Source organism: Micropterus salmoides, unplaced genomic scaffold (genome assembly GCF_014851395.1).
Source record: "Micropterus salmoides isolate LMB-PRFRI ecotype aquatic unplaced genomic scaffold, ASM1485139v1 Ms_hic_scaffold_4, whole genome shotgun sequence".
Taxonomy (NCBI): Eukaryota; Metazoa; Chordata; class Actinopteri; order Centrarchiformes; family Centrarchidae; genus Micropterus; species Micropterus salmoides.
In genome coordinates this window covers 14,202,575-14,226,580 of record NW_024043372.1, presented here as the reverse complement: position 1 = coordinate 14,226,580, position 24,006 = coordinate 14,202,575, and the positions used below count along the sequence as shown (strand labels likewise).

The 24,006-nt window shown below is 39.2% G+C and overlaps 1 protein-coding gene across 3 annotated transcripts in view; it reads left to right on the top strand.

The window, feature by feature from the left end:
• asic1b (acid-sensing (proton-gated) ion channel 1b) overlaps positions 1–21,894 on the top strand; it is a 161,302-nt gene extending 139,408 nt beyond the window's left edge. For 2 of the 3 annotated variants that reach the window (XM_038697806.1, XM_038697805.1), the window contains 8 exons: positions 4,254–4,381; positions 11,287–11,437; positions 12,332–12,388; positions 12,906–13,059; positions 17,326–17,417; positions 17,754–17,833; positions 18,485–18,586; positions 19,327–19,422. In XM_038697806.1, coding sequence (XP_038553734.1) covers positions 4,254–4,381; positions 11,287–11,437; positions 12,332–12,388; positions 12,906–13,059; positions 17,326–17,417; positions 17,754–17,833; positions 18,485–18,586; positions 19,327–19,422 — 860 coding nt within the window. Of the gene's footprint in view, positions 1–4,253; positions 4,382–11,286; positions 11,438–12,331; positions 12,389–12,905; positions 13,060–17,325; positions 17,418–17,753; positions 17,834–18,484; positions 18,587–19,326 lie in introns of all 3 variants that reach the window. The other variant, XM_038697804.1, reaches the window with a different exon arrangement.
• Positions 21,895–24,006: the final 2,112 nt, after the last annotated feature.

Genomic DNA, 24,006 nt, shown 5'->3' with positions numbered 1-24,006 from the left:
ATACTGGTGTTTGTTAATATCAATATCTGATATGCTCTAAGCAATGAATGTAAAGAGACAGCTCATTGTGGTCACAGAAACACTGCGCATGACCATTAAACGTGAAGCAGAAAGCGGTGATGTGACTATAATATTTAAATATAAAGCTGCACCTACACCTAGCCTAAATTATTTAATAATATTAATATATAATGCTCTTTATGTAAGATTATTTAATGATTAAAGACTTTTACAAGAGGGGATGTGGAGGAAACCTAAGGATGGTGCAGTGACTACAATACATACACAGTCATACTGTGTACTTCATGCTTTTCATTATTCAAAATTTTTTAGTATTACTGATGACATTTTTTTTGTTTTTTCAAGGGGATTGGTTTGCAGTTTTCAATATATTTTGTAGGCAACGCTTAATATTATTTGTTAAAAGTCGAATCTTTTAGTGAAACTACCAGAAAACTACAGAAATTAAAATTAAAGTCAGGGAAAATATCACCCACCTGTTCGTTGAACATCATATTTTGGTTTTCCAAGGACCTGAAGCTTTTGCATTAATGCCAAAATTATGCAGATTGTCTATTAATTAGTCCTATTATAACTGCATTTATTACCTGTTTGTTTAATCTGGCTGGATGCCCTGCACTGCATAATGTGCCAGTTCAAACACCTGGGGCCTCATTTATCAAAGTTCTAAATGCGTGCTTAGGAACTGTAATACGAGAAAATTGGTGTTTATCACACATGTACACGCACAACAATGATGAATCTCACCTATTTATCCATCTTGTTGTGCATGTACAGGCTCACTTACGTACAGAAACACCTCCACAATGCCAAATATGGTCAACACATCCTTCTGAAAGTCCTAGTAGCCTTAACGTAGAGTAAGTTATTGTGGACAAAAGTACCAAACAACAAAGAGCTGTCTCTGCAAAGGATTTCGGGCCTTAAGTCTCATTTTATGTGTTCCATAGTGTTACTTTCTGTTCTACAACGTTTGTACTATTTACACATTTCATTAGCCACTTGTTGCTTGGTGTGTACAATTAGTCAAGGTCTCCTAGCATGCAAAATTTTAGGTAAGAAAAGATGTTGCACCTGTTGTTACAGTTGTTGATACACAGGCACCTTTTTCCAGAAAAAATGGCTAAAATAACATACCTAAAATGAATCAGGAATAACTCCTCAACCATTTGGCCTAGATGCATAATTCTGGTCTCCTTTGAAAAGTCAGAAGCTAAGGAATATAAATCCATTGTATATTAATATATTTATTTTACTATTACAGACTACATGGAGATGCAATAAAGAAAAAATCTGATATTTTCATCCTCGCCTGGTAAAAAAAAGCTATATTTTAATGCAATAAACCATCAAAACCATCATAAGGAAGCTTATAATGCAACTGAATATCTTCTAATACACCTAGAATGCAATTGTAACTGTAAATCTGATGAAAATAAACTAAAATACAACAGTTATCGTCGAACATTTTCAAAATATACCAGGCGAATGTCCATATTTTGGCAATATTTACTGTTAAAATGTTGGTTTTTATTGGTAGATACCTTTAAAACACTTTTCTGTCCATACAACCAAGTTCCAAATGACAAAACATTGAAATATTGATAAAAACAGTGAGTATTCATCAACATTCCTGTCACCAAAAGCACACCCATGCTTTACAGGCCTGTAGATTGAGAACGGAACATCCCACAGTGATGGGGCATCAATCGATCCGGCCTGAGAAGACCTTTCATTTGGCACCCTGCATGTCTATGTATCTCCAATGCTGTGTTCTCAAGCGGTACGTTTTCTCTCTGAGAGCAGGCAGGCAGCTCGCAGGTATTGCGCAATAATCAAGATGGTGTCTGCTGAGACTCGAAGCAACAACATCGGCGGGTTTTCGACTTAAAACGACGGGAAAAAAAATTTCAGTCGGTAATTTCGCCCACAGCACGGCTGCCCCCGGTACCGAGGGCGTCTGTTTTCAGCAGGTTAAACCAACCTGTTTTACTTGACGCTTCCACAAGTTTCTTGTCCAAAGATAAATTATTAAGCATTACAACAGTAAGCATAAAACTGTGTTGGGACAGGTGACTGTCAGATGACTCACTCAGGTTTGCAGTATGGAAAATAGACACTGGAGATGGTAACACTACCGTCTAATTCATTAGAAATTTGCTCTTAATTATCTTTATAAATTAACTTTTTAACAGTTTCAGCATAACAGAAAATATTACTTAGTTAAGAACAGTTAAAATGGAATCAAAATGTAAGTGTTCATTATTAATGCAGATTTATTACAACTGAATGTCATGTCAACAGATCCTCTGGATCTTTTGTATGATGCCACAGGTACTCTGTGATGCAGTACCAGAGAAACTGGTGGAAATAGAGGTACTAAGGGCATAATTTCACTGTGAAAGAAATGATTTCCTTGTTGTCTAAAGAAAAACAAAAATGGGTTTGTGTGCTTGTAATTTGAGAATTGGGGTGCCCCTGATTATGCCTGTGTACCACAAAGGGTTTGTTGGTATGCCTGGTCAGGGGTAATGCTATATGTATGCACATTCTAAAGCACAAGAAGAAATTGATGAAATAGCCTAGATTCTGTGCATAGAAATTAGTGTACTCATGGTTTAAGCACAAACCTGTGAGTATGCACGGTTGATAAGCTTACTCCCGGGACAGGACGTCACTCTATTCAAGTGTCAGTCTAACATATCGACACTCCGATTCATACCTACAGGCAATTCAGAGTTTTTACTTCACCTGAGCTGCATGTCTTTGGACTGTGGGAGTCAACAGCAGCAACCAGAGTTAACCCAGGCAGACATAAGGAGAACATGCAAATTCCTCACAGAAACATCACTGCGGGATGGATCAAACAGTTCATGCTGTGAGGCAACAGTGAGCACCACTGAGGCCCCATCCTGCTCAAATAATAGCCAAAGAGCTCAGCATGATGAAATAAAAAAGAAATCTAAGAAAATGTAAGTGGGCAAGTGTGATCATGCAGTTTGATCAAATATAGAATTTGATTTTACACCTAAGCTTAGGATTTTCTTGTTCAAACTATAGCTACAGTCTGTCTCCAGGTTACATTTACTGTTTTGTGCGTTTTGTTGCAAACCTGAAATGATTTAACAACAAAGCACAAGCAATAAAATTACTTTGAGGCAGCTGAACTTGCTTGTATAGACTGAGTTTAGTCCACATATTGTTTAAAATGTAAAAGGATGACAGACAGCCATGACTTAAAGATGGCGTGCACTTTTTGTGAGCTGGAGCTTGGGCACTGCTCATGTAGAATGCTGCTCCAAGCCTGAAGCATTTGTCTTGGCAGCAGCAGAAAATGGCTTTGTATCCCATCTCAGAAGAGCAGTGTGTAACGGTTAAAGTCTGTTGCTCTTTGTCGAGGCTCTCTTGCTGAATTCCAGCCGCATCCCTGAGCTCTTTAATTGAAAATAGTGAGAAAGCCTGGCACTTAGAAGACGAAACCGAGTGACAAGTGTGGATGAAAGGCAGCAGGAAACAGACATCCTACTTTATCCCTGAGCCAGCGCTCAAAGGATCTAAATCTCTTGAATCCAGCCTGCCATCACCACGATAAGCATTTCCAGGTCTCTGCAAATGTGATAGAAATATGTTTTGCATAAGTAGAGGTTTGAGTCACCATGTCATTGTGATGTTCCACCAATCTCAGTATCAAAGAGGACCATCAGCTTCATTCAAAATATATACAGCAGAGTGCTATAGGGAAGGAAGCTGTGAGCTGTATTGATTTTCCTTTTATCCTCATCGTTGTTTATTTATTAATTAATCCATTCACTTTCATTTCCCCCTTTCCCCTGCAGTAAATAAGACTCCTGTGGGGCGCAAACTCTCATTAACCGCCCTACTTAGGAAGTCCATCTTCCTTATGCTTTCACTCTTCATTCTAGCTATTGTTAACTCCTGAAAGACCACAGTGTGTTTGTCATCCCTCAAACACCATAGGTGTAGCTAATGAGTAAGCACTGACTCCTTAGGAATGGTTCTTCCCAGCTCAAATAAGACAACAAGTTTATTAAATTCTTTTTAAGATCTTGTTTCTGTCTTGTTTTTCACTCACGGGCTAAACCATTCCACTGCTGCAAAGCTTTTTCTCTATTTGATTATTAACAACTGCAGCTGGATAGATGATGCAGGCCAATGTGTTCATATAAATAATAATGCCTGTTGTAAATGTCCTAACTTCTTCTTGTCTACAGACGAGACATCGTTTGAAGCGGGGATCAAAGTTCAGATCCACACCCAGGACGAGCCGCCTTTCATAGACCAGCTGGGCTTTGGAGTGGCGCCGGGGTTTCAGACCTTTGTCTCCTGTCAGGAACAACGGGTACGTCTTGGGAAAGATGACAGAAATGAATACAGAACTACAAAAATATATCTCAGCACATTTTGCCAGGGAAAATCTAAGTAAGTATTGGCCTTTTAATCTATTTTGAAGATTCCAAAGAGATAGTGTGTACATCAAACAACTTTTGCACTGTCAAAAGGATGTCAACATAAAATGACTCACTCCATCTTTAATAATAATAACCTTCATTTGTATAGCTTTTCTAAAACAATTTTACAAAGTTTTGTTGCAAGATCTGACGTAGGTGCAGATACACATGGGCACAAAAGCCCGTATATGTATGCTGGAGCATGGTGTGATTTAAAAGAACTTGAATCAAAACCTGGTTGATAAAACAGGACTACCTCATTAATGTAACAATAGAAACTTAGATTTTAATAAAAGATTTCTGGCTTAATAAAGACAGCCAGGTTATCAAATGTATCTTTAATTCTGATGTATTTAATGACCCAAACAGTATTATTTCTTCAATGAGCACATCAGACTGCTGGCGTGTCCTGATTTTACTGACACAAAGTTGTGTCATCAGCATAGCAATGAAAAAAAAGACAAAGCAAAGCTTTCTTATGGCATTGAGCCAATCAGTTTATATGTACATAGAATTCAGGATATGCTAGTCTCTCTTGATGTGTTATTTGTATTTACAAGTAGTAATATATAGTATATATAGTAGTAGTATTCAAAGTGGAGATACAATGGTGAGGAAGAGTGTCAGCAAGGGAAAGGTCTAAATGCAGACAAAGGAAGCAGAGTGGACCAGTTCAATGATTTACTAAATAAGGGTTGAGACTTACAGGACAAGGAGCAGACAGGAATCCAAATTTCAAATAATCAGGCAGGTTCCAGGAAACAAGCTTGAAATCAATGGCAACATTATAACTAAAATGGTGTGGCAGGGAATGAATGATATTGGGCCCGTATATGAACTGGGAGGCTGATGAGGGAATGAGGAGCAGGTTGTGGGCAGGGAAGGCCACGTAACTGAGAGCAGCTGAGGGAAGTGGGAAAAGGTGTGTAGATGGGAACTCAGGTTATGGTCAATGGAGGGAAAATCTGAGGGCATCTTGGGACTGGAATGGAGATTGCAATGAAGGGGCCAGTTTCATTTTTGTTTTATTGTCCTAGCTAAGTTGTTTCTTTATATAACCCACCTAGCTTTGCCATAGGTTTAGACAACTCACCTTTGCACACTCTACATCACCTTTTTCAGTAGTTTTTCAACTACTTAGTAGTTTTTCAAATTTCAATGTCAAATTCAGTTTTCACTCTGACAGCTTTGAATCTGATTGCTTTTCTGTCCCAGATGTTTGTCACAAGCTGTATATGTTTACATGGACACTTGCAAAAAACTTGTCTCACATTGTGAAAATACATTGACTCAAACACTGGCTAATATTATCGGTGACGTACACTGGGATCATTCGGAGTGTTTCGGGGTTTTCAACATCAGATGTCCTGCATGGCCCATGTGACCCTGCCAGTGCTGATCAAGCCCTGGCCTGTGTCCCAGTAGCAATCACACTCTACTGCTCACTCCCCTTGATCCACAACCATCTGGAGGATCTTTCTGCTGCCTTTGAGGCACTCTGACGGCTCTGCCCTTGTCTGCCCCTGTCACTCCCTGCAGACTGAGAGCTTTACTGAACTTTCGCGGGCCAGCCAGTATCTCAGTCATTTGAAATTTATAGTGAGCACAAGCTGAACAGTTAGCAAGCTTATCAGAAACTCTCTCTCTGTGCTATTAACAAAGTCAAGGCAAGTGGGGTACATTTTCAGTGTATTTAAACACTAAATTATATTTTTATATGAATATATAATATTAATGACTCCATGTAATCTGAATTGGTGTCTAATGCTGAAATCATTTAAAACTATCACCCAACTCTCCTGCTCTACACAAATTAGAGACCAAGTACATATACTCAGCCACTGTATAAATTTGATTTACTTGTAATTGTACTTGAGTATTACCATTTTTTTCTGCTTTCTACTTCTACTCTCAATTTCAGAGGCAAATATTGTACTATATATGTCTCATAGCCGTAGTTACTTTTCAGAAGAGTTTACATTAAAAAAAATTGTCTTATGAACCCCTCACAGAAAAAAGCAGTGTGAAGTTATATCCTCTTTTAATTTTCTCAGGTGGTTTCATTCATTTATTTCAACTCTTTGACATTCAAATGTAAAAGAAGTAAAATTATGTAATATTTCCCCCAAAAAAGCAATGATTACAGAATAATCAAATAATGAATGGACATTTGTAAAACAGAACTTTGTTTTTTTCTTTTCTCCTCTCCCATAAATCATCTCATGACCCCTCAGATTCATCTTCTGTTCCTTTGGAGGATCAGGAGAGAACCACTGGACTAAACTACAGTGTATTAGGTAGTAAAACTAGCTCCACCTTGACCAGCTACAACATATAAATGCTGCTTACACACTGTTGCATCAGTATTAACAATATAATATAAAATAATGTACTACATAATAATCAAGTCATAGGAGGCATTTATCTGCATTTTATTTTTAGATTTATTTATTTATTGATAATGCTTCGGTATTTTTAATTAAGAAAGAACTTTTACTTGTAAAGGAGTATTTTATTATTGTTCTATGGGTACATATTACAAGGATCTGAATACCACTATTCGCAATCGTCACGTCACGCTGTGCATATGCCTCAATGATTGAGGCACGCAGGAGAGTAACATATTTGTCACTGGCCCTGTTCAAGGCTTTTGTTGGACTCTAGGGAGTTGAAATGAGGCATCTCACATGGTAAGCAATGCACTATGAGCGCTATGCTGTGTTTTGAAGGACAATTGCTATACTGCTTTGACACAAAGGACGTTAAAAACATCATTTTGGCTGATAATCAATCCTGTGTTCCACATCGAAGGCAAGAAGTCTGCCACAGACCCATCCATAATGTGACAGTTTTAAGGACAGTTGCTTTTTTATTCTTGTTTAATATGATGGAGGTTGAAAAGGCTCTTTTTTTCTTAGCTAAAAATGGACCTCTGAGCTTTCAGTGTGGAAACATTTATCACATATTTACCAAAGGGACTGTTCCCTTGGAGACCTTGGGCCCTTGTGCACTTTTGTTACACACATAACGGCCTTACCATTATTATCGAGACATAAACTTTCCCCAGTTAGCTTGTGGACATCTGTCTTGCTCAGTTAAACAAAGTATGTGTAGGTTATTCCACTGAAGTGTGAATAATTCTGCGGGTGTTACAGCCAGACAAATCACATACTCTATACCCCTAATATGCTACAGAACCATGCATAATGAATGGAGGAGGGAAAGGGATGGATTTGGATCTCAGTCCTTCCACGTCCACACTACTAGTGAGTGTGTTTCAGTGTCTGCGGCTGCAGCAGGATTTTGCATGCTGCCAATGTCGCGTCTGCAGGAAACTGTCCCTCTTTGTTTTTCTCTATTTCTCACTAGCTCTCTTACTTTTTTCCTCTCCACCAGTAATTACAATTCCTCTAATGCAGTTCATTTCTCTTTAACATGATTCTCCTCTTTCCCTGTTTATTTAGTTATTTTATTGGCTGGCAGGCTCACTCTTCATTAATCTAATGCAGTTTGCTTACATTCATTCAACCCCCTGCTTCAGCAGTCCTGTAGTGTAAAACTGTCGGGGCCTTCTCAGCCGGCCAAACTGTCACTCACCAAGATCCCACAAAAGAAAAATCTGTATTTTCCCCCTACTTTACATGAAAAGCAAACACTTGTTTCTGCTCCCAGCTTGTCTCCATCCATCTTTTTCCTGTCCAAGTCAGTATGTCTGTCTAAGTCTTGCCTCCTACCTCTTACCCATTTGTTTGCTCTCTCTCATTTGGTTAAGGAAGGGGCAATTGAGGTCACAACCTTAGCATGATTAACTTGATTTAAGGAGCACACTTAACATGTCCTGAAATCTCTTAACGCCAGATTCACTTTTGACCACTTGCAGAATTGAGCTTTTGCAGACGTTTAACCAATGGGAAGTAATGTTGCCACAATGTGGTTTGGGTGGCTGAGTAGAGGTTTTGAAAATGCAGATAAATAGAAATAGCAGAACTCATAAGTAGCATAAGAGAACCATTAGCTATACATATAGCTCCTCCAATAGGTCTAGCCCACGTGACAAGGTGAATATATCAACCATCTATTATTGATTATCACATTTTACCACGCTCTGATGGTTTTCATGTTCTGTTTGACTTTGCTAAACGTCCTTGATGTGAAAATAAGAAGAGGAATCATTATGGTCTCCTGATTAGATGTTAGTCAGCGCTATATGGTTTTCTTTAGCATGCTGTACTGTATGTGTCTGTGTGTAAATACTGCATGTGCATGTTGAACACTGCCTTGGGTTATTAGTAACCAAATCCAGTGCGCGACACATGTGGCTGCCTCTTGCACGCCGGTACAAATTGTAAAATGCAGGCCCCTAAATCATAACAGTGGCCTTTAATTTATTGCTGTGTGAGCACTCAGTGGTGCACTGTTTGAACTGATGAGACAGAAACACACAGGGGCTGTTTTATAGCTTCCTACTTCATTTAATGCATTAAATTTTTGCCCTCTTTTTTTTAAGGCAGCTGAAATGTAAATTAATACTGCTAATATTTTAATATGATATGCAAATTTCAAAAATGCACTCAGCTGGAGTGATTTCAGTTGACTTTTTCTACATGAACAGTATGGTGCAACATCAAGTATAAACACAATTCACTGTTGGGAGTAGGGGTATATATATTACATTTATTTCTGAATATGTCAAGTTGGGCCTTAGGAAATTGTGATGGGAATTTTTCACCATTTACTGAAATTTTATATACAGATTATTGAGTTATGAAAATAATTGTTACTTAAAGGTGTAGTCACATGCTCCTGCAATAAGTGCAATGAAATGCAAGGTGGCATACTCTTGAGGCTTTGCTGGAAAGGCTTATGTGCAATAAAGGGTAAAAATAAGAAAAAATCGATACTTAGAAAAAGAAATTTAAAGGATACAAATTAGTGTTAAAAATATTAAAATGCTAAAGTGTGTATTGGCCCAGTGTGTAAATGGGTTGTGCAAGTTTTAAACTGTAAATATGTCTCTGTTAGAGTCTGTAACAGAGGACCCAGATGCAGACACAGAGGCAGTTGTATAAAAAATATAAAACAATATTTTTTTTTAAAGTAAAAAAAAAAGACAGAATCACAGTGCTTTTACAATAATGAATGTACATGGTGAACTCAAAGTGGTAAATCTGTTTGAGCGGGGCAGGCAGGCAGAGACAGTTTTAAAACCATATGAGGCAGAACAATGCAGAGCTCTCCAGACTCAGAGATCAAAAAACCTAAGGCAAATGAAAATACAGGATATAAAAAATCACAAAAGACATAGCTTGATGCTGAAGCCGTAGCAAATGGCCCACTGGTAGTAAACAGATTATCTGAGTGAGGGAGGAGGCTGGGTTTTTAACTGCAGGGGTTGATTGTGGAAAAGAGTTTCAAGTAAGATAGGAAGTCCCAGGTGGTCTGTTGATTGGCCCACATTAGAAGGTGCATTGCCACACACACACAGACACAAAGCCCCAATCCCAATCTAAAGCCTAAACCCTGAACCCTCACAGACTTACAGTAGCTGATGTCACCTGGTAAGTGCTTAAGTATTAAGGCTGTAAGGGCCTGAAATGGTATAATAGGACAGCACCGCACTTTGTAACATCTACGTTATGTTACCTTGACTATGCAAAAACAATTGTGGGTTTGGGAGTTTTTATTTTACATTTTTTACTTTTTTCACGGTCGTGGCACTGAAAGGACCGACTGTCCAACCTAAACGTATTCCAGGCTCTTGCCGAGTAAATTGATTATTTAAAAATGACCTGTGGCTAAGAGGTAATTTTCAAATAATTAATTTTACTCGTCTTTGTCAAAACAGCAGCATACACTTAGATGTAATCGTTTTTCTTATAGTTGCTCCTTCCATGTTTGTTTACCTTTTTTTAACACCGGCTTCCCCTGGTAACCCCGCGTTTAACGTTACAACGCAATGAACTGTGGGTAATTCCCTCAGGCAAGTCTCCAGAGATGCAGACAAACAGAAAGTTTGCATAAAGGGCTCAGAAAGTCTACCAGAAAGCCCTCATGCACTTGACGATTTGACAGTGGGACAGCGCTAAGCCCTCATGAGGACATTGGGATTCAGCCAAACAGAAGACCGACAGCACAGAGAAACACGGGGGGTGAGGGAGAGATAGGCGACATAGGAAAACACTATGAACTGATGGGTGGCACAGCCGGATCATGACAGTCCCAGATGTAAAACAACACACAAGAAGAAGACAACATGTTAGACATGGCCAGGGACATACAGGATATTGTCAGAGGACCATCCTTCACCATCCTGATGGCCTGAGGGAAGAAGCTCTATATGGACTCTATATGACTACATAAAGTGGATGTTTTATTGTACAAGTTTAACAAGAGTGAGTGAAGATGTACATATTTGGATCAAAAAAAGCACCATACTTTTTGTAACTTCCAACATCAGAGTTCTACTACACTGCTGATACTATTCAGTCAATCCTGCACGAGGAGTGGGCAGTACAATGGAAGCACAGAGGGAGACTAGGAATAGGAGAAGCGTAGGAGAGAAGCTCCCACAATAAGCACCACTATGCACATGTATTCACCATGGAGTAAGAACAAAATTCATTGTCTGTGCCAAATTCAATAAATGTGCTTCTTATATAGACAGAGTAACACATTTATCATCGTGTTGACGTAAAGTACAAGGTGAAATGACTGAATTAACATGGCACAGGAGGGGATGTTTAATAGACTGTGTGCTCTGTAACTAAAGTTGTGCTGCACTCTTCTTCTCTCTCAGCTGACGTACCTGCCTCCACCATGGGGGGACTGCAAAGCCACGCCGATGGACTCCGACTTCTTCAGCACTTACAGCATCACAGCCTGCCGGATCGACTGTGAAACACGATACCTGGTGGAGAACTGCAACTGCAGGATGGTCCACATGCCTGGTAGGAACCAGCAGGGCCTGTCATTGCTGGATACAAATAGCTTTTATATCTACATTTACTGATAAAGATGTAGATGCTATCGTGCTTTCATTTGAAATTGTGGTGACAAAAACAATTCTTAAGAACTAACAGCTTTTTGCCAACGACTGCAGAAAGTCTGATACTTTCACACTCCAGTGAATTGGAAAACTCAAATATTTTCACTTTGTGTTTGTGCAGTGATTTCAGCTGGCATTCGCTATCTACCTCCTACATTTAATCACTGTGTGGCATCTCAGATGGCAAATTGAGAAGGAGGTTGGCACACAGGAAACATCTGGATTCGACCCTGTTAACCCGCACTCACCTGTCCAATAATTGTTAATATCTTTCTCTTCGATCAGGGTCACTTTCAGCGCTGTGTTTGCATATAGAGTGCCAGACAGTCTGTCTGTGTGATAATCAGGATTAGCTGATATCTTATAGTGATTGTGCAGTTGATTCATGTGAGTCTACAGAGAATTCCCCAGTTGAAATCCTCTTCCCAGTGGATTGTGCTCTGCTGCTTTTCATCTCTTCTATCTCCCTGTCATTAGAAGGAGAGTATGAACCAAAATGCAGTGAATGGTTGCCTCTGGGAAATCATTTTCTCCATATATCTAGGACATATTTAACGTCCAGGGAGAAAAAGATGGAGACAGTGATGGAGACTGAAAGTGGTCATGACAGGCAGCGAAAGTACGAACGTTAATGAAATCAATTATGTGGTGGGATCAAATAACATCAGACTAAGACCAAATTAATTACAACCCCAGATCTCGTCATCCTTTATGCTTCTTTGAAAACTCTCTTCTTCCCTTGCTCCCCTTTTTTTGTTCAGACTGAGAACATTGTGTTTCTTCTGCCTGTCCTTAGGAGATGCCCCATACTGCACCCCAGAGCAGTACAAGGAGTGTGCAGATCCTGCCTTGGGTAAGGAGATAACCCAGCATGCTGTGTGTGCATGTGTGTGTGTGTACACTGTCCCACTGTTCAGAGCCCCTGATCCAAGCTGATAACAGATAATAGTCTTCCTTCAGCCTGATGGCAGCCATTCTAAAATAGTAAACCTCAGGCCTGGCACTGAGGCTCTCTTTTTTCAATCTCCCCTGCCTCTCCATCAACTGATACCTTTCAGGCCTTTCATATCTGTTGCTTGTTTTCTTATTGACTTGCAATCCCTCGCTCTTTCATGACACAGACTCACGTGTCAGCCTCTGGCTGCTGCTCTTTCTCTGACTCTGTCGGCATGTGTCATATCTTTTCTATTTCTTATAAGAGTCTCTGGGGTGTTTCCTTGCAGCGTCTTTTCACAAGTTTTCTTTGACGCCTTTCACTCTGCTTGCATTTTGTTTGTCATCCTGAGGAAATGATAAATCTATCTGTCCCAATGTCTTTATTTCAATCTGTTTCTCTCTCTTTCTCTCTCTCTCTCTGCTCTATTTTTCAGACTTTCTTGTGGAGAGAGATAATGACTACTGTGTGTGCGAGACGCCGTGCAACATGACGCGCTATGGTAAAGAGATGTCCTTTGTAAAGATACCCAGCAAAGCATCAGCCAAGTACCTTGCCAAGAAATTCAACAAGACAGAGCAGTACATAGCGTAAGTCACATTTTGACATCTTATTTGTCCAATGATGAGTGTGGAGTTTTCAGCACTGCTTCACTTTGTATTCAGTTTTACACATTATCACCTTGGTGCTTTTCAGTGTAACCAGTTACACCTGCTACACATAAAACAGCTGAAAATGATACTGTTATGTAAGAGCATTTCTAGCATTATGATTGTGAAGAACAGATATGTCATATAGATGTATGAAACATTATACTATATACTATGCTAATACACTATATAGAAATAATTAACAAAAGCAGGTTTCTCCCGGCTTGAGACAAAACAAATCAAAAGCTGCACTCAAAATGTATTGTATCTAATGTGTTGGCTCCAGACATATTATTGGTTAATGCTGATGAATGTCAAATATAGCTTTTGGTCTTGATTGTGAGGAACTTAAGATTAAAATCTAATGTTTACCAATTTTTTAAGTTGATCAAGCCAGTCAAGTAAATAAACACTAAAGCTGTAAAGCTGCACTAGAAATACAAGGCTACATCATCTGTGTCAATTTCCAGTGGGAATAAGAAGAAAACACCACAAAGCAAGTTAGATTTCCTACACATTTTCTATATAAATTAAGTGTTTTGAGGTTGATTCCCCTTTAAGCAATTTACTTAAATGCTACACAATAGCTGCTGTAACCAGTTCATTTTCTCAAACCTGTATTTTTTCATTGAGGTGAGGAAATAGAATAAGGAGTTTCCATTCAGAGCTTAGCTTGATTAATCAGCCAAGTTTTAAGTGTTTCTTTGCCAGATCTACTGAAAAGATCAAAACTAGTTCAAGGAAATGAGGGGAGGGTGCAATAATAGTTGAATCTTTTATCTATCATTCCCTGCGGAGCTGTTGAGGACAATTTAATTACACCATATGTAGTCAGAGTGCTGCAAAGACCTCTCACTTCTGTCTTCAGAATGTAATTCCCTGTGGATAGATGTGAGTCCATCTAGTTTTAATTTTTTGACTGGCCATATGTCCAAGCAGTGTACACTGATGAACATTTACTGGGAGTGTTCTGGTGTCTGGGCTGCACAGTGTTAAATGGTGTGAAACTGAAGTCTCTTAACAGTGGACTGAAACACAAACACAGACCAAGACACATAGACACACAGCTTCACCGGCTCCAGGACAGCAGCTCTGATCAGATGTTTTGCAGGTTACTCCCCTTACAGTGAGGAAGCATTATTCAAACAGCAGGGTGACACCTATACAGGTGGGCATACAAATCAGGAGAAAACATCCACAAATGTCAGTAATAACATGATAAATTCACCTAGATCAGTGATTCCCAACCAGGGGCAGTTGGACCCCAGGGTGTAACAAGTTCTGCAGCTGCCAGGGGGAAAGACTGTAGAGCTAATTAAAAAAAAATAAAGTGGCAATTAATATATCCACATGTTGAGTTAGCGGTAACATCCAAACACTGTGTGTTGGGATTTTTTATGCATGGACACTAGTTAGCAAGCAAACTAAAAGTATGAATCACTGCATGTAGAGACAAAATCAGTTCGGTGAATGAAACAGTTCAAATAATTAGTTAAAAGTGATGAATAAACAGTTGAAGTAGTTAGCTAATTTTAAAAGTAAAGGATAAACAATTTAAATACTAAAAGCAGAGATGGGGGACTCAAGTCAAATGACTTGACTTGAGTCAGACTTGAGTTGCAAATTTGAAGACTTGAGACTTGCTTGACTAAAACAGACAAAAGACTCGACTTGACTTGGTGTTCATGACTTGAAACGTGACTTAGACTTGAAACAGATGACTTCATAATGACTTGATTTTTTAAATTAAATATTTGCATTCGCTCATTTCAATGTTTGCGGCATAATCCTGCAACCATGTGCTTTCATATAGCAGTCCGGATCTCCGGACAGCGGTGTAGAAAAAGACTGTTAGTTGTAGTGCAACACAGACTTTCAAGGATTATGTTGTCGATGACGGAAGAAAAGAACAGCTTTGTGCAAGGTCTGCAGCTCAAAAATCAGTGACACAACACCTACAACATCCTAACTTTTTCTGTCACTACAGAACCCATAAAGAAAGGTATGTTACGTGACTGTGGCTTATTAGCCAACATAGGCTGGTCGAACGCATAGAAAGCTAAGTTTAGGCTGCATCCAGTTGTTTGGCTGCAGTTTGGTGCTGTTGTAACTTTATGTGAAAACCTCTTAAAATTCCTGGTGGCGCACAACTGCTATGTTAAGTTCATACTCATATGATACACCATTTGAAAGCTAAAGTCCTTGTGATTCGACCAATGCAAAACATTTCAAGATACAGTCACCATACAGAGCCTCTGTTAGACCAACCAGTACAATCAAAATTGATGCGACTCACCTTTAAAGCCTAAGAGTATCTTAATCCACTGATCAATTATATTCCGACAAAAATGGTCTTGTTATGTTGTAAAAATTCCAGAAGATCTAATCCAGTAAAAACATTTAGTCAAAAACACATTATTCCATCAATAAATTATTCCATCAATAAATCCCCAGGGACTGATGCTGCATCATTTCAAATTTGCTGGCAAATGTGTCTAGTTTGTCATTATAACCGTAATAACTCAGATTTGGATGTAAACAAATGCAATATCTTGTATTCAAATTAGCTGCTGAACTCTGACCTTTCGACTAACACCAAATCCGACCCAATAGAAGCTCACATGCCCCCCTACACAGCCTACTATAGCCAACGAGAGCCCGCGCTGTAAGGAAGGACCAGCCCCTATTATTTCATTGGTAGGCCAAGCCAGTTGCAAGCAATTGTGCCAATGACTGGCATATAGTTTTAAATATAGTTTAAACTAATTTTACAGGAATGGTAAGAGGTTACCATTACTGACACGTGTTTCTATTACTCTATTTTTCCACCTCATTTCAATAATAGAAACACCTTTATAGTTCAATATATTTAGAACAGAAACACTTACTACATCTTCCTAAATCATCCTACAGTTGAATTGCCAGCTCTCTTAAACTGTTTAAACAAAAACTGAATTCCTAAGAATTTCATATGACTTGACTTGTGACTTGCTTGAGACTTGAAGGTTAAGACTTGGGACTTGCTTGTGACTAGTACATATGTGACTTAATCCCACCTCTGGCTAAAAGTAACACAGAAACAGTTGAATTAGTTAGATAAATGGATAAAACATCCAGCTTCTGCCACTCCCAGTAGTTGTAGTGTACGAATGCAAACTGATTATTGTACATTATTCACTTATATAATTGATACAAACACATTTGCTACATTCGTGCTTTGATTTGTCAGAATAGGATATGCGCAGGTGTAATTAGCATTAATGAAGGCTGCATTCCATTTAGGTGAGCCAGGTCTGGGGTCTTGGTACTGTACATGCACTGAAGAGGCTTCCTGTGACACTTAATGGAACAGAGCCATCGATGTTAGTTGTTCCACCTGTGCTTTTCCTGCTATGAAAAGTCAAAATGTCTCCTGTGAAAAAGTCCTCCCCAGGGCTGTGTGTGAATGTCTGACAAAAAAGGTTGCCAACCACTAACCGAGATTACGCTATCAGGCGAGGAACTGAGTGAACGATGATTGTTTCACGGTTTTGCTACAGATGTTTTATGTTCTTTTAATAAGAATAGTACAGTCAAACTGCATAAGCTGGAAGTAAATCTCCCACACTTAGCATGAAACAAGCAGATGTTGCATGTTCATTTTGTCATACATCTCCATCTATACATTATCAGCTGTGATTTAGCCGTTTCAAATCAGCCCTCGGCTTTAACAGAATTTCTTTAAGACTGGCAGATCATCACTTGTCTTGACTTAAATGTAAGTAATAAAATAGTGCGCCAAGTACAGAAAAAAGAAAAAGTCGAGATACAGTTTTGATCTCAAGTCCACTGGGGTGTGTAGTCTGATTCGTCCCACAGAGAGGATATTCAGGAATCAAAATAATAGTCAGCCTTGCTCTGGGCCTAATCCCCATTATTTTTCTTTGTGCTGAAGTCATGGGTTTTAGACATTAACACTGTTTGAAATCAAACAGCTGTCATTATTTCCCTTGTTTTCCCAATGACCAAACCCACCTATGGGAAATAAGTGACGGCAGGTTATTTGCTCAACTTGATGCATCTGCGCAGTGATCTGCAGAAAGTGGCAGACTCACCAGTCACCTTCTACGCCTGGGGACACTTTGATAAAAAGAAAAGTGTATAAAATGTAAACTGAGACATTTGAATATATGACTTAAGACTGTCTGCTTCTCTCTCTGTTTACAGTGATAACATTCTGGTTCTGGATATCTACTTTGAAGCGCTGAACTACGAAACCATTGAACAAAAGAAAGCTTACGAATTGGCAGGCCTTTTGGGTAAGGAAATGGCTGTCAAGTGTTTTCTTGGTAATAGATAATATGCAGTGTGCAACATGACAGATGCTTTTTATCCAAAGTGACAGGAACACAAGCACTTGCATTTTTATAATAGGTGTTCAGGTCCCAGAAGACATGAAACTGTCTCTTTAATCTATCGTGGCTTTTCAAATTACATCTGTGTTTTCTGTTATGATGTTCACCTTTCAGACCTTAATAAAGATAAAAAATTTGTTAAAAGTTAATATGAAAGCTAACCTATGTTTTATGTGAATGCACAGAGATGACTTTTGTCAGAGTAAGTTACAATTTGTGCTTTCTTATTTGTCTTTTCAGGTGATATCGGAGGTCAGATGGGTCTTTTCATCGGAGCCAGCATCCTAACTATTCTTGAGCTTTTTGACTATCTATATGAGGTAAAATATCTCTCTTTAAAATATCTCCCCATCATCATTGGGTGCCTCCCACTTAGTTAAAACATCTAGTGCAATGTGTTGTTTATGGAAATTTGTACTGCGCCATTAATGGAATTACTTGCTCACAAAATGGAGATTTTCACACAATGTTACCATCCGTACAAGGACGTGTTTTAGCGAGCGTGACGAGCGCTCTGTCCCTCACAACCCTGCAGCCTATCTCTTTGTGACACACGCATCTCAGCAGCAGCAACGCTGAATACATTAACATTTTGGATGTATTATTTTTTAGATTAGTCAGGATGTCTCTGTCCGTTCTCATTAGAGAGAACTCTGTGTTGCATGCTTCCTGTATGCCTTCTCTTCTAACAACAATGCAGAGAGAATTTTTATGTGTCTGTTAATCCTTGAAGTTAGATGTGTGTGTGAGAGAAAGCAGCACTTGCTCACGTGCAGGATCAATGGTGAAATATATTTGTAGATGCATAAAATTAATCTCATTTGAATTTCAATTTGCCTGATCCTTCAAACTCCAAAGCATGTGGGCTTGAACTATGTAAAGATGGAAAATGAAGAGAAAGAAATAGAATACTGTGTTTTGATCCAGGCCAGTTTTGAAGGCCTGTAATGGATGTCCTCGCCTATTTTCAGGTGCTCAAGTACAAACTGTGCCGGTGCGTGAAGAAGAAACACAAAGGCCGCAACAACAACGACCGGGGAGCTGTGCTGAGCCTGGATGATGTGAAACGCCATGTCAGTAGGCTGCTGCTAAGTACTTTCACTGTGTCAGACTGCATTGCTTTGACAGGGGCAGGCTCTCTTCTTTGTCTTCACCAGTCTTAAGTACAGGAGGACGAAGTGATAGTGGTTGGGAAAAGTAAACAAGAGAGTGAAGCGATAGAGATGGAGGAAGCTAAGGAGGGAAGGACTTGAGAGACAGGGAAGGGAGCAAAAAAGTGATTGCGATGAGATGGAGAGAAAATTGAGAGAGAGAAATAGAGAGAGAGAAGTTAGAGAGCAGAAAGTGGCACGAATTTAATCAAAGCTCAGGGACAGGACCAGCAGGGACAGGTCGGAATTAGAGCTTTGGAAGGTGTGACAGCTCACTTATTTCCAAGTGTAAATGAAGCCAGCTCACTTTGATTGTAAGTCTGAGCCCAGGAAGATAAAAAAAGAGAAACATGCGCTCCTCCTCTGATCTGCACTCCTGAATTACTTGCCATCCACTACTTTCCATCCACCTTCATCCATTTCATCATTTTTTTCCTGGCCCAGCTTGTTGCTCATGTCATGTTATTCTAGGAGTGTGTCTTTGACTTTTCTCAAATGTATTTTATTTTCTGTTTTATTCTGAATGTGATGACTCCCACTCTGCTCATTTGCCTTCCCTCTGTCTCAATACTCTCCTGGTGATCATTTATCTCTCTTTATCCTCCTCTACTTTGTCTTACCAGCCTTTTTGCTTTCTCTCTCTCTCCTAATTTCTCTCTCAGGCTCCTTGCGAGAACCTGCGTACACCATCAACATATCCTGGCAACATGCTACCTCATCACCCGGGACAGGCCAACTTTGAAGACTTCACTTGCTGAGCAGAGCCCGGGTGAAGCATCAAAGTGCGCGTTATGCAACCAAAGCCAACCATACAACAAGAACTATCCAACACGGGGAGTGTGAGGAACTGATTCGAAGTCTACCAGAGGCACTTTTTACATACAGTAGAAAAGGAGTAAAGCAGACAAATCAAAAACGGTGAAAGAAATTTCACCCGAGGCCAAGTGGAGAGGATATCCCAAAATCTAAAATCTGTGTTCATTTTTTGTTTTTCCGGAGAACATGTCATGCAGCACTCGAAACTCTTCTGTCTCTGTGTTCTCCTCTGGAATACTGCCACAAAGGATGGTCATAGAGAAGGCTTGCCAACACGGACCTCTCTTTCAAAAGACAAACAAATGTCAAAATAAACAAGGGAAACATGTACAGTTATCTCACCATAGATCAGAGAGAGCCCCCATGCCTTTATATAACACAGCAACACACGACAGTTTCATTACTGGCCTGCTAGTGGGACAAATATTCATACTGCTTACTCCACTGTACATGTAGCAACATCTGTAACTGTTGCAACGCTCCATAACACAGCCAGACTCTGTGTAGTTTGTAAGAGAATGTATCTACGTTTGCAATGAGTGTAGTCTGGTATGCAGGGAAGTTTTCGGAGGGGGGGGGGGGGGGGGGGGGTTGTGGTGGCAGTTGTAGTGGTAGAGGTGCATCATCTGCCATTTGAAATGTACTGGTGATGATTTCAGGTCTCATCATGTAAATGCATGCTTGTATTTGTCCAGTGCATGTTTTTCATTTCATTTATAATTTGGATTTTTTTATATATATATATATATATATATATATATATATAGGTACCAATTACCAACTTTGCCTCAATGATATACAGAAAATGGAAGATGATACATCCCATATATTTCTGTTTATGTGTGCAGCCATACAGTTTGTGGTGTGTGTGTGTGTGTGTGTGTGTGTGTGTGGGTAATGGGTATCAACATCAGTACCCAAGCTGGTACAGCATGTGTTTGTTGATTGTGCAAATGGATGAGCTGTACCTAATTTCATTTCTCATCTGTTAGTTGTTGTTTTTTTCACTTTCACACGTGCCCGATGAGTCGAGGAGTCTTCATTCAACTTCATTTCCTCTTATCTCGACTGCAGGATGAGGTTAGGTGATTTTTTTTCCTTCCCAGGAGAGTTGATTGCTGAAACCCTTGGAGTTTTGTGGGGCTGGTAAATTTTTTTCTGTATCTGTGTTCTAGTTGCAAAAGTCAAAGCACAATACCGCCAGTATGTAGAGGTGATGTAAAAGACGACGTACTATTCTTCTTGATATATTGTCATATTAATGATATCGTGTTGATCCGACTGTTTTTCAGTTGTTGTTTTTTTCTTTCATATAAAACGATCGATAATGCCTGATATCCTGTCTCCATCTTCCAGGTAGGCTGGTCTATTTAGTTATCAAAGCATAAATAAAATGTAAATATCATTTTGGAAATTGTTATTCTTCTGAGGTTTTTTTCTTATCAGTGAGTTTCCTCTCCGACGCCTTTATTTGTCTGCGTGGTTGAATACGTAAACAGGCAAACCAATGTATTTTTCAACTCCAGATACTGTGCAAATGTTATTTTTAATCATGAGTAGCTCTCAGAAGATCTGATTAAGCTTTCTGCACTTCATCTAAGGCATTTCTGCTATCTCTATTCTCTCTAATCAACATGTTATCTTCTGTTTTGCTTCTTACAACATTTTCTGTGAATAAAATCGGCAGTAAGTGAAGGTTTTGGGGGCAGAAGCCCGGTATTAAAAAAGATATTACTTATCTACTTCTACCATTAATTTGTGTTGCGTTTTAACAGCTGCAAGCCACAACAGAGCTCCATACTCTTGAAATGTAATTACAGTTTCGGGCTGCTGTATGACAAAAGGACGGATGAGAAATATCCTGCACAGCCAATACAAGTTTTATCAAGATTGTCAGTCGGCCTGCAGCCGCACGTTCTGGACGACTTCTCTCATATTCTACTGTACATCTGGTGCTGCCAACTGCCACAGCAAAGAAGCTTGGTGATGCATGACTGTGAATATTAGAGCCCAGTTATACGGCCTGAAACAGGGTCTGCCTTGAAATCATGTTTGTTGGTCGGCTGCACATCAGTCCACTGCTACCAGACATTAAGGGTTATTCTAGGATGAGAAGTTTACTTTTGCCTTATAATTTTTTCATTATTTCTTTTAACGGGAACCCAAACGTCAACATTGTTCATCAAATGTGAGCATGCATTCATTTTTTATTATTCAGAGGAGAGACCGCAGCTGGTTACCACACATTAATATAGTGAGTGTTAAAGCTCCCGGGAACCCACTCCAACATCTGATGAAGATTTCTCCTGTTTTTGAATGTCTAAAACATGATTTTGCCCCCTGATGGTTTATTGTTTCCTGTTGTACCTGCCAAGAAGACAAATTAATCAAGAAATAAAAGAGGATGCTGTTAATTTCCTGCTGGCATTTGTGTCTTTGTCTGAGCAACAGTCTGCGACTCAGAAGATTGCAGGGGAGGGTCAGAATACAGGAGAATTGCCTGCCAGTGACAGAAATCCTGCACAAGATGCTGTCTGCATCCTGATAAGGCTCCAGGGCAAAGCAGGTGGGGGAGTGTGGGAGGTGGCAATACCAGCAGGAGACCTGAAAATCTTTGCAAAAATGATGGATACGTAGGGATTTCCTGCTATCTTGTGGTCTTAATTGTTCAGTGTTTGCAGATCCAGAAATCTTGGCAACGTTGTCTTTCCTCTGAATGAGGTTAAATCATTATGCGCCCTCAATCTGCTCCCCAATAAAAAGATCAGACCTCCTTACTTTGACCTTGTTGGTTGAAAGCCAATTGGGAGACAGGGTGAGAGAAAGAGATGTGATGGATTCTATCCCAAACTGCCTGTCCTTCTTAAATGGCTCTAACACCCTCCGCTAATCGCACCAGGCGGCTGGATGTAATGTGACGGGGCTGTTTTCACGCAGGGAACTTCTAATGTCTGTTGTTACATTTTAATGAGACTTGTGCGCACCTTTTCCCCCCACACCTTTCAGTTTAATCATGCCTTCTGCTGTCACTGAACATGCACTCACACTCTTTTTATATCAGAAATAACTTGCTCCTAATCCTATTATCACATCTTCTTATCTACACCTACAAGGAGATTATGCACTTGTTTTACAGTTCCTTAATGTGGTGTTTTCCATATACTAGATGAACACACATACACACTAAAAATCACATACATTTGTACCTCCATCCCCGTGGAACATTTCCCTGACATAATGCATTCCCTAGCCCTTTACCCTAACTCTAACTATAACCTAATTGTATCTTGAACCCTTCAACCAAGTCTTAACCCTCAAAAAACAGTCTCTACCTGTGGGGAGCTCAATATTTGTCCCCACAGTGACACTAGTCCCCATCGGTTATATATATAAACATGAAACACTGCGCAAATTGGTTCAGTCAGTAGCCTACTGTTGTACCGAAGCAATACTGGTGTTTACCCAGTAACAAAGGGTTGTTTTGACGCACTGTCAGTGTTGCTATTACTGTTGGGTTACTTAGCTGTATTTTAAATTTAACAAAATATGGAGATTTGAGCGAGTGTTAGACAATAAATCAAAAGCATTTCGAATGAATGATTGTTTGAATGATTTCTTTCATTAGGATATTTTTTAAATCTAGCTATCCCTTACGCTACTAAATTATATTGTTAGTTGCACAAAACGAAGTGCGTGTGACAAAGCCCCTTGAGGCAAATTGTAGTAATATATATATATATATATATATATATACTGATATGTGATTCCAACTGCATATATAATTAACACTCACTGACAAAGAGTAACATGTACGTTTAAAAAAAGCTAGAGTAGATTAAAACAGTTCACCACCATTGGGTAAATAACCAAACAGCAGTACGTTTACTTAAGTACTAGGTAGGTAGTTGTACTTTACTTGAGTACATCCATTATATGATACTTTTCATCGTACCCTTTACTTCCCCACATTTCCATGACTTATTTAGTTACTAGTTACTTTACAGATTTAGATTATGAATAAGAAAATGATCAACAAATAAATAATAATGATGTATTACTATTTTTGGTTAAGCTCCCCAGCAGTATATAAAGTAGTTAAAATTAGCTCCACCTTTATTAAATGCAACATTTAAGTGATACTTACACTTTAATGCGCAATAATTGTAATCCCATGATAAATACTTATTATGCTTGATGACTATGTTTACTTTTGGTTCTTTATTTTAAACTTTCCGAATATTACCCCACTACTGTTGAACAGTAATATAACAAAACGGCACTAACCCTGGCTTAAACCAAGCCATTATTTGGGTGATGATCTACCCATGAATACTGGGTAAAGTGATCCCACATATTGACCCAAAATATGGCAGAGTCTTGTGCCTGTGATTTTTAGTGTGTGTTACTTTATATTGCATGATCTATACTGTACAGAAATTAATGTTTAAAAGCACAACTGATGCTCTAGCTTGTATCCGTGCTCTCACTGCTGCCAACATGTCAGATGAGTCACATTTCTGGTATAA